General features: G+C 35.2%; 1 protein-coding gene across 7 annotated transcripts in view; it reads left to right on the top strand.

The window, feature by feature from the left end:
* NFAT5 (nuclear factor of activated T cells 5) overlaps positions 1-5,548 on the top strand; it is a 146,962-nt gene extending 141,414 nt beyond the window's left edge. For all 7 annotated transcript variants that reach the window (XM_012806168.2, XM_003791399.3, XM_023514111.1 and 4 more), the window contains 2 exons: positions 1,322-1,565; positions 2,984-5,548. In XM_012806168.2, the coding sequence (XP_012661622.1) occupies positions 1,322-1,557 (236 nt within the window). In that variant the 3' untranslated portion in view covers positions 1,558-1,565; positions 2,984-5,548. The remainder of the gene's footprint in view (positions 1-1,321; positions 1,566-2,983) is intronic.
* The last annotated feature ends 5,883 nt before the right edge of the window (positions 5,549-11,431 follow it).

Raw genomic sequence — 11,431 nt, 5'->3', positions numbered from 1 at the left:
ACTTGGCAAGAAGGCAGTGCCTGTGGCTCAAAGAGTAGGGTGCCAGTCCCATATGCCAGAGGTGGCAGGTTCAAAACCCAGCCCTGGCCAAAAACTGCAAAATAATAATAATAATAATAATAATTAAAAACTAAACTTGGCAAGAGTAGAAGTGAAATCTACTTCTACTTAGTCCAAGTTTATGGGGCTAATGCCATGAAGAAAACAGAGGGTACAAATGGATTAAACATTTTTCTTTTTTCTTTTTTTGAGACAGTCTCACTATGTCGCCCCTGGTAGAGTGCCGTGACATTACAACTCACTGCAACCTCAAACTCTTGGGCTTAAGCAATTTTCTTGCCTCAAAATTCCAAGTAGCTGAGGCTACAGGCTCCCACCACAACACCCAACTATTTTTTGTTGCAGCTGCCATTGTTGTTTAGTTGGCCTGGGCCGGGTTCGAACCTGCCACCCTCAGTGTATGTGGCTGGCATCCTAACCACTGTGTTACAGGCACTGAGCCAATTAAACATTTTTCTGAGAAGAGAGAAAGCGTCACTGATGAAGAGAGGTCTGCATGGCCAGTAACTAGCAGAATTGAAGAAAACATGGCAAAAATTTGTCAAATTGTGCATCAAAATTATTGGCCGACTGTGAGAAGCATAGCAGAGCATGTAAACATTGATAGAGAAATAGGAAAATCTTAACTGAAAATCTTGACCAACAATACATGGCTCTTGAATCATGACAGTGTATTTGCTCACATGGCATTGTGAAGGAGTTTTTTTCTGAATAACTATATTGGGACACCCTCCTTATTCACCTGTTCTGGCCCCCAATAGCTTTTTTTTCTTTACCCAAAGGTAAAGGAAATATCAAAAGGAAGGCATTTTGGTGACATTTAGGACATCAAGGGTAATATGACAATACCTTTGATAACCATTCCAGAAAAAGAGTTCTAAAATTTCTTTGAAGGGTGGACTAGGTACTGACATCAGTGCATAGCTTCCCAAGGGGAGTACTTCACAGGTGACCATAGTACTATTCTGGCATTCAGCAATAAGGTACATAAGCGCTTTTTTTAGAATGAGTTCACAAACTTAAATGTCAGACCTTGTATACCAAGGATGTAATATAGGACTTAGTGATTGATAATCTATGCAAAGATGTATTTTTATATACTACTTAGAGAAAACCTAAGATGAATTTTAGTACCATTCTGTGAATTTTTTAAATAATATACTAGTTGAACACAGTAATGAATTTTCATCAGCAATTAATAAATATCTTCTTTATGAATCTTTACTGATGAGTTTATCTTCTGTTTTCATTGTCTTTGCAGACTGTAGTCAGCTTTTAACTTCTGGACCAACTACATTGCCAGATCAGTTGATGGCCATAAGTCAGCCAGGCCAACCGCAAAACGAAGGCCAGCCACCTGTGACAACACTTCTTTCTCAGCAGATGTCAGAGAATTCTCCACTGGCATCCTCTATAAATACTAACCAGAACATCGAAAAGATTGATTTGCTTGTTTCATTGCAAAACCAAGGAAACAACTTGACTGGTTCCTTTTAACTGGATATGTAAGTATTTTTTGCTTGTCAAAAAGCACCCAATTTTTATTTTTCTTAAAGATTTTATTTAAATAATAGCAGTTTAGTTTCTAATCTTTTAAAATATGTGTTTCTGAAGATGGTATTTCTTTACTCTGCATAAATTACTCTGAGTGATCATTTATGCTCATATTATTATAAGGTCAAGCATCCCTATTTTGAAAATCCATCTGAAATGCTTCAAAATCTGAAACTTTTTGAGTGCCAATGTGACACCAAAAATGGAATATTCCACATCTGACCTCATGTAATGGGTCACAGTCAAAACCCAAATATACAATTCCTTTACCATCCCCAAAGGAAAAACCTTCCCAGCCCTCTTTAGTTATGATATATCTTTTCAAGGTGTACATGAAATCGTGAACCTGTGGATGAATTTTGTGTTTAGACTTGGGTCCTCTCCCAAATAAGAGAACTTTTGATTTCACATTACATATATGTATATATTCCAAAATCTGAAAAAATCTGAAGTCAGAAACACTTCTGGTCCCAAGCATTTCAAATAAAAGATACTCAACCTATATTGTGCATTCATTCTGTCTGTAAGCTTCTTTTCTTTGTAATAATAGAACATCTGATGAGTGTGCATAATAGTCCTTTGTACTATATGTTTTTTTTGAGACAGAGCCTCAAGCTCTCCCCCTGGGTAGAGTGCCATGGCATTATAGCTCACAGCAACCTCCAACTCCTGGGCTCAAGTGAGTCTCCTGTCTCAGCCTCCCAAGTAGCTGGGACCACAGGTGCCCACCACAACCCTGGCTATTTTTTGGTTGCAGCCATTGTTGTTGTTTGGCGGGTCTGGGCTGGGAATTCGAACCCGCCACCTTAGGTGTATGTGGCTGGCACCTTAGCCACTTGAGCCACAGGCACCAAGCCTGTACTATATGTTGAATATGATCATGTCTCATTTCTCCTTTCTTTAAGAAACACTGAAAAATGTTGAGTCAGAAAAGTCTGTGGAAGAACAAATATGATAAAATTTCATTTAAAGTATTGTACTATAGGATCATTCAGGATAGGAACTTTATAAATGTTTTTCTTTCTGGCCACGTTCAATGGTTCATGTCTATCACTCTAGCGCTCTGGGAGACAGAGCTGGGAGGATCCCTTGAGCTTAGGAGTTCAAGACCTGCCTGAGCAAGAGTGAGACTCCCATCTCTACGTCTTTACTAGAAATAGAAAAAATTAGCCTGGCATTGTGGTGGGTACCTATAATCATAGCTACTTGAGAGGCTGAAGCAAGAGAATCTCTTGAACCCAGGAGTTGGAGGTTTGCTGTGAGCTAGGCTGATGCCATAGCACTCTAGCCTGGGCAACAGAGACTATGTTTCCAAAAAAAAAATTTGGCCTTCTAATGAGTTATATTAAATCTTTTTCCTTTTTTTTAGAAATTCCATGAAGAAAAATCCTGATTTCCAAGATGTTCTGAGATCTTATGGTTTCATGAGGATTACTGAACTGTTACTTAAAAACAAAACAAAATACAAAAAACTGTATTTGAGTAAATGGATTTTACTCTGACTGCAAAAGAGCACACCTATGCTGTCTGTTGCAGTGATTAGCCATCAATGTTAACATCTTCATATTTTATATTCCTAATAACAGTGATGACTGAGAACCAATTTGAGTCTCCAGCTGACAGAATTAATTGTTGCATTTTCCGAGGCGCAGTTTCTTTACAAGTACAGTTTAATTTCAAGGCTGGACTACTCAGTTATTATTGCTATTAGAAAATAATATTTGTCATGTTTACTTGTGTTCTTCATTTTTTCGTGTATTGTTTTAGTCAGTAATAGCTTTTGAAAAAGTAAAATTCAGTAACAACTAAGGCTGTGATTTTTTTTCAATATAAAAAGCACAGCTGTTGGCCAAAGTGAAGGAATCTTTTCTCAGTTTTTATGGAGAAATTGAAAGGGTAACATTCTGAGAAGTAAGCCGTATTAAGAACTCTATGCAGATAAGAGAACTGTTGATTTAACATAAAGGCAGACGACACTCAAAACTGGGGACAGCTGGAATGCTATTGATTTTATTTTGCAGAGAGTTGTTTTAGTTCTCTGTATTTCTATTAAGGGATTTAGCCATAATTGTGCATAAAAAAATAATTCTCTTGCTCTATAACAAATGAAGGGGATAATATATGGTGAATTATGTTCTGATAGCCTCCTTCGGTGATTTAAAACTGACAGAATGATTTGAATCTGTTTTCTTCTTAACCCAGTCATAGGCTGGAATATCTTAGGCTGGTATTCCCTTTTTATATGCATCTTTGTTGTTTTCCACCTCTTTTTCACTTTATTTTAAACAAGTATTAATATACTACTGGCTTTGTGACCCTGTAGCAACTTAAAGGAAAAGGCCGCTTTAATCTAGGGTGACCTACCAATCCTGCAGCACAGGGCAGGGAGTACTCTTTTGGGAATTTTGGGAGTTGATTCCTGAGAAACAATGCATTTTTTTCCCTGTGAACGGTGCTGTTCCGAAGTCTTCAAATTTTTCCCACTAATAGGAAACTGTAAATTTCAATTAAAAAAAAAAAAAGGCAAACTAAAATTTTTTGAAACATCACTTCTCCCTGAGCTGCAGTGAGTACAAATTCACTTGTCACCTCAGTGCTTTACTTGGTCACTTACCTGATGGTTCCCACAAGCCTTAGGCTTTACAGGGTCATATTATTGACTTAAAATGAAGAATTAACTTGTGTTGCATCTACTACATATAAAGAGCAAAATAACACACTCCAGAACTTGCAGTTGTAGCATTAGTTATACAGTTTTGGGTGTTCTTGCCACCCATGGGATGCCTGCTTTTCACTACCACCTGTGTCTAGACATGTGCTTATGTCTCATTTTCCTTTTGGCATGTGGAGAACTGTCAATGCAGTGTAAGGCCAACGTCTGTGTGGCTTCAGTGTGTTGATATAATGTTTTGGTATCCTTGTCTGTTTCATTTATTTGTTAGATGTACAAAAAATAGCCTGTTAATTGTTATTGAAAGCTACTTTTCTGTTCTAGTTTTTTTCTGTCCTATACATTTAGTTGAAGTGTGTGGACTTGTGGTGTTGGTTTGTTTATACAAGAGAGATTTTCCCCTTTTTTGGTGATGATCTTTGTTCTTTGAATGTGCTCTTCTAATTTGTTTTTTCTTTCCTCTTCTTTTGTATTCTTCCCTCCACCCCAACCCTTTCTTTCTTTCTCTCTCTCTCTGATTGAGAGGCATTGAATTACGTTTTCAGTAGTACAGGCTTCTTGCCGATATGAAGGGAACTTTTCAGAAAGAGACCTACTCTAGGTCATTTAATTTTGAATACAGTTTTCAATCGTTCAAGTTTTGGATGGTTTATATCTAATGTGTGTTTCATTTTTTTGGAAAGCTATATTTTGTATTTAGGAAATGGTATACTATTTTGCTATTTGTACTGAGTGAGTACATTGGCATAAATATAGAAATTTATATATATACATATATATAAACTATTCTTTTTTGCCACACATTTTTGTGGTAAATTTGTGAGTTTGTCTGATGTTCTACCACAACGTGGCGTCTGATAACAGTGAAGGGGGGGTTTGTTATGTCTTTATTGAGTATTTAAGTATCTTCTGAAACAAATGACTTGTTCATCTGTGGCCATTCCATCAGGCAGTTCCTTGGTGTTAATAGTGGGCTAAAGGCAGCTTACTGTGTGTTTGCTGGATCTTTTACTCAGCAAAATGTTAGAGTAAGGAAACCTGTCAAGGCAGTTGTGTCAAATGGTGTTTCACAAGAATGAGCCATTCAGTCTTTGCTCACTATGTATTTAATATTTTATTATTATTGTTGTTGTTATTAATTGGCTTTCTGTATCCTATGCCTTTTATTTATAAAGACACTAAAAAAAACATGTTTGTAATTTTAATAACATTTTCCCCATCTTGTAATATCCAGAGCTACTTTATAAATTCTCTGAACCAAAAGTATTTTCCTCAATATATCTCTTCTTTCTCAGCCCCTATCAGGAAAAATTACCCAATATAGTTCAGGTCATGAGAAGGATCAGCTACACAATCCAGTGCTTCAGTTTTAAAATATAAAACTCTAACCCTAGAGCAGGCTTCACTATAATGTCAGATAAAGCAACCATAGCAGGTATTAAAAGAACTAAGTTTTTTTCGGATTTTTTTTTCCCTACAAGATATCATAGGAGGCTCAAGAAGTCTGTTCACCAAATTCTAAGTAGAATGATTAATACTGCCCTATGGATGAAGTGGTGGCAAGAAGACTGGCTTGTGTGCTGATTTCTATAAATTAGCAAGAGGTTTATCATTGTAAAATACTAATTGGCAATGCCAAGTCACTGGGACCAATTTTCTGTTTTATAATACCTAAGTTTAAAACAGAACATACACCTGAACTGTAGTGGTTGGATTGGATGGAGGCAGAAAACCTTATTCTCATAAATTTTGTGGTTATTTATACAAGGGCTGTGCTATGCTACCATATTCTTATTCAATAATGATAGTTTTTTGTTGTTTTTTTTTTTTACATTGTTAAATGTTCCTTACCCCTAAAAGTCAATGTTAAGTACAACATTCTGAATATATGATTTGGTTACAAAGAGTATTTGTCTTCTTACTACAGCTCAGTGGTTGATACTTGTGCTAATAAGGCAGTTTACCAATTACTGTTACACATTATAGCTACATATAGAAGAAACTCAGTGAGCCAGCAAAGGCCACGAAACAACAATTTATTAAATTTATTTATGGCAGAAGGACCTAAATAAACTGTGAACCACGTTTTATTTCTTTATATTGTTACATTCAGTTATTCTTACTTTCACTAACTCACATTAATGCTTGGAGCTTATCTCTCTGTGTGTGTGTTTTATTCTTTATTGTCATTCCATTATATGTGTATATGCACACCAAAATGGGAGAAGAAATTAGAAGTCATATTTTGCCTCTGAGCTTTATCGTGTTATCTTTGTGATTAGAGTATCATGCTGTGTTACTTAACCAATGCAGATCTGTTTGACCCAGTCTCCCTAGATCAGGTTGTTTAAAAGGGCTTTGTTTATTATAAAAGGAGTATACATGAGAGATCTTCCTTTTTTCCTCCTTTCCTCCCTCCCTTCCTCTCCTTTCTTTCCATCTATCCTTCCTTGCTTTTTTTTGTAGTGTCATGTGAGATTTAGTTTGGAACTTCATTCTAGTACATTTCCTGCCCATCACAATCTCGGCTAATCTACCTAGGAAAAATAGTGTCAAAAGAAACAAGAAAAGTTGTATCTGAGTCCCTCTTGAACTAAGATATTAATTCTTTTTGACTACATAAGTGAAATCATTAGATGCATCAGCAAATAATGTTCAGAATAAAATAATTTAATAATTAAAGTCTCATATGTAACAGTTGTAAATTTTCACTCAGTAGTAATCTGAGAATTTTTCATTTTTATGGTGAAAATTTCTGTTCTAATATCTGTTTCCTAACTTATTTTTTAAATTAATTGAAAATTGTATGAGTGCTATTAGCTTTACTCTGCTCGTGACCATAGGCTTCATCTCTAAACAAGACTGTCATCTGCATCCACATGCCTTTGGATATAAGGAGGGACTCGGTGTTGAGAGACTGTGTAGTTCAGGAGACCAACTGGAAAAATAACTCAGAGTATGTACCTTAATGAATGGACTAGTAGAATTGCATAACATGTATTAAAAAGAGATTTTCTCTTCTCTGCCTATTTGTGCCACTAGATCTACGTGGTGGTGATAATGTTCATAACGTCGTAAATACCCATCAGAATAATATCTACAATGTCATTTGTGAATAGTCCTAGTGTTTCAATTACTTCTTTAACCCTCATTTAATTTAATATCATGCCATTCTAGCCTCAATTATTAATAAAGTTGTTTTTCTCTTTCAGGAAATTTTTAAAATTAGTATTTTATATCTAGATTAAATGGTTATGGAAAAGTGCCTTTTACCTTAATAGTGCTCCCTTCTTATAATTTTTATTTTTCACTGTTGCCAAAATATATAAATAAATGTTTTTAACAAGTCCCAATTTTCACTTTTTTCTTTTTAGCCATTCTTTTCTGTATTTCTTGGTCACTATCAGAAATAACTTCGTAAGTCCTTTGAGTTTAAGAATAATTGAAAAGATGCATTGTTAGAATTGTTTCTTTGGGGAAGGATAAAAGATTACAGAATTATACTATTTAGGCTTTCTATAAATTAACTATAATATTTTTTCTTAATCTCAACCACCTCATAATAGGTCTTACCTAAATACTAATGAAAGTTTTACTATCTCTTAAACTTCATGCACACAAATGTATATAAGTTTCAAGAAGGAAATGTTTAAGGCATTTTCTCTGATCTTCATTTGATGAAAATAAATCACTGCTAAAACATAGTTTGAGTCCTGGTAATGTTAATTTTTTTTAATTAGACAGGACAGAGTTGCTCATTTTAGTGTACTTGTCAAAACCCCAATTAATTTGCCTAGGGGAAAAAATATCAAAAGAAATGAGGTTATGTCTCAGAAGTTATATCTGAGTCCCTGTAAACCTAAGATAATAATTATTTTCTACCAGATACAATTGGATTGAGTGTCCTGGTTTTTGTTAATTTTGCCTCTATTCCAGCTCCTTACCATGATGGTGGTGCTTGAAGAAAAGGCCATGAGCAATAGGTCAGGATAGTAGTACTTTTAGGATAGAGCTGCCTTCCCCATGCAGGTATTTCTGTGACTGTTAGTGGCACTGAAGACTGCAAATCTTTTATGCAATATTCTTAATACCCTGTTGATATTACGCACTTTAATCATTCCAGAGAAGCCAAGAATGCTGTGTAGTGATGATTCCTTCTTAATGAATACATTTCTACTATTTACAATACTGTGTCCCATTTTCTTTTGGACAGCCAATTTAGTATAAGAGTTATGTGGATATTTTCTAAAGTGACCATATAGTAGAATTTAAGACTTTATAAGGGGAAATCATTTAGCAAATTATTTTAGAAACATTATAGTGGTTAGCTTGCTAGTTCATATGTTTGAGAGTTCACTAAAACCAATCTTTTTTCTATATGTTTTGTGTCATATACATAAGAACATTACAGTATATCATTTTCTGTATGTGTAGCATGTGCAAACCAGTGGTTCTCAAAGTATGGTCCTCAGCCCACCAGCTAGCATCATTATCACCTGGGAACTAGTCAGAAATGCAAATTCTTGGGCCTTATCCCAGATACACTGAATCAGAAACTCTGGAGTGGGGCCCAGCAATCTGTGTTTTAACAAGCCCTCCAGGTGATTCTGGTGTACTCTAAAGTTTAAGAATCACTGGTATGAACTATATCTAGAGAGAGCTAGAAAGTTTTATTCCCACTCATATAGATATAGTTATACATGATTCTTTATATAAATTCAGCTTAACTAGATATCTGTAATCATTTATTGGCAATGATAATTTAGTCTCAGTACTGCCTATAGAAATATTTTATGTACATATAGTTAGTCTAGTTATTGATAATTCAGTTAACTTAGCTTGCATTTTCCTACCACTTTACTAAAAAAGTTTACATTAAATGACTGATTTAAATACATAGGTGCAATGTTCTATATTTATTTTAGTTGTTATGACATTTAAGTAGCTAATATAATTGACGGGTGCTAAAGTCTCCTGTTTATCCATAAAATGGGTACACTTTGGGCAGTGTAATACATGTATAAGATTTCTTTTCATTGCCTCATACTTTACCAGCAGACCACAGTTTTTCTCTGGCTAGACCAATTCTCAGAACAAAATTATCATTCCTTGTACACATATTTATATTTGTATCTGAGATAGTAGACAAGATGGCTGGCCAGGTCAACATAGCACCTTATTCCTTTTTAAAATAGTTCCTTTAAAAGTAGTTTGCTTTCTATAAGAATTAATGTAGTAGAGATACAGCTGTGCTTGGAGCTTATGCTTCAGACAAGAATTATTTACTGAAATAAATATTAAACAAGATAATGCATTATATTATTTGGGCATTTCTCTTTTCTCAATTATATGCATCATGGTAAATATAAACTAACCACAAGATACAGAGGTTTCTTCATTCATTTTAACCTTCTGTGCGGTTCAGTACCTGTATTGTTCTAATCTTCCTCCCATTGTTTACAAATCACAAGTTAACTTATGAAAGAAAAAATATACATTTCAGAATAAAAATAAGTGTATACTCACTTTATAAAAATCACCACTGCTATCTTTCCTTAATACTAGCAGTGGAAACGTAAGTGGCTTACTCTAAAAACTTTGGTGCTGGCAAATACATAGGCAAACTGTTGGAAGATGCTCTAGTTACATTCCTCCTTTGTTACTATTTCTTTTTCCCTCTTCCCCACTTGACATAATATATTCCTGTACCTATAAGCATTCTACCACAATTCTATTTGACTCCAACTTGTGATCTCTCCTTTACAACTTACATGTTTAACCATATCACCTGCTTGTTCATTCACATTCTCTCTCCCTCCCTCCTTTTCTTGCCCTCTAACTCTCTTTCCCAGAAGTTATTTTCCTGATTGGAAATATTTTGTTGGATTGCTTACTACCATGTTTTAATTATTTTAGCTGATGAACCTCAGGACAACATATAAACACACACACACACAATCTCATATGTTTGAGTGGGTTTGGAGTCAAACTTCTGTGTCTAAGAAAGAACTGTCCTGCATTGAAGTGATTGGTGACTTTGGTAATTACAGACTGATTCCAATGAACTGAAGCTAATTCCTTTTGATAATGAATGTATCTGCTCACCTTGTTCCCTTACTTCTAATGGATAAGCTCCAAGTAGTTGCTAATCTTTTGACAACTTTTACTGAGTGTCATTCACTTCTTTACTTAGTCTTTTAATAAATATACTGCAAATATTTCATTAACCTGTTCTCAAGTGGTTTAGCTTCCATTCTGCCAGTTAAATTTTTATTTAATTTTATTTGCTTGAGCACATTGATCAACCACTGAACTGCCTTCTTCCATTGTCCTGCAATGATACAAGGGTTACATTTTTGTGTATATGGCTTTCATAGTGGGGATTTCAGAGCACTGATACCAGATATTTTCAGTTTGTTCTCTGGGGGAATTTCATTTGCATCTATGTTTTTAGCTATCTGTGATAACTTGTTAAATATTAAAAAGATATTTTGCTTCTATTGGAACATTTGTATACTCGCAACTATATTTCTGTAAACAGCTGCAGTCAAAAATAAAACATTGAAAGTTTTCATTTTGCAGTGTGTAAACTGTCTTTTTCCCTCAATCTTTGTGAATGAATTCATGTGTATGAATGACATTTTTGAGCAACTTGAGTATATGGCTGAAATTATAAAATTATTAGGGAAGAGATAGGAAATACGGAAATATTTTTTATTTTATTTAGTTTAAATACTTTATGTTTAGGCTTGGCGCCCATAGCCAAGTCGCTCAGTCGTCAGGGTGCTGGCCCCATAACACCAGGCCTGGTGGGTTCAAACCCGACCTGGGTCTGCTAAACAATGAAAACTGCAACAACAAAAAAAATAGCTGGGCGTTGTGGCAGGCACCTGTAGTCCCAGCTAGTTGGGAGGCTGAGGCAAGAGAATCGCTTGAGCTCAGGAGTTTGAGGTTGCTGTGAGCTGTGAGGCCATGGCACTCTACTGAAGGTGGCATAGTAAGACTGTCTTAAGAAAAAGCAGTGCATACATATGGAGGTGCTTTTGATAAAACCAAGTCCCCTCGTCCCTCAGTCTCACACCCAGAGGCAATCTCTTTTTATTCCTTTGGTAGTTATTTCCACATCCATAAATTTGTGTTGACTAC

The sequence above is a fragment of the Otolemur garnettii genome, unplaced genomic scaffold (assembly GCF_000181295.1).
Source record: "Otolemur garnettii isolate 467f Iridium unplaced genomic scaffold, OtoGar3 scaffold00047, whole genome shotgun sequence".
Taxonomy (NCBI): domain Eukaryota; kingdom Metazoa; phylum Chordata; class Mammalia; order Primates; family Galagidae; genus Otolemur; species Otolemur garnettii.
This window is presented reverse-complemented; position numbering and strand designations above follow the sequence as displayed.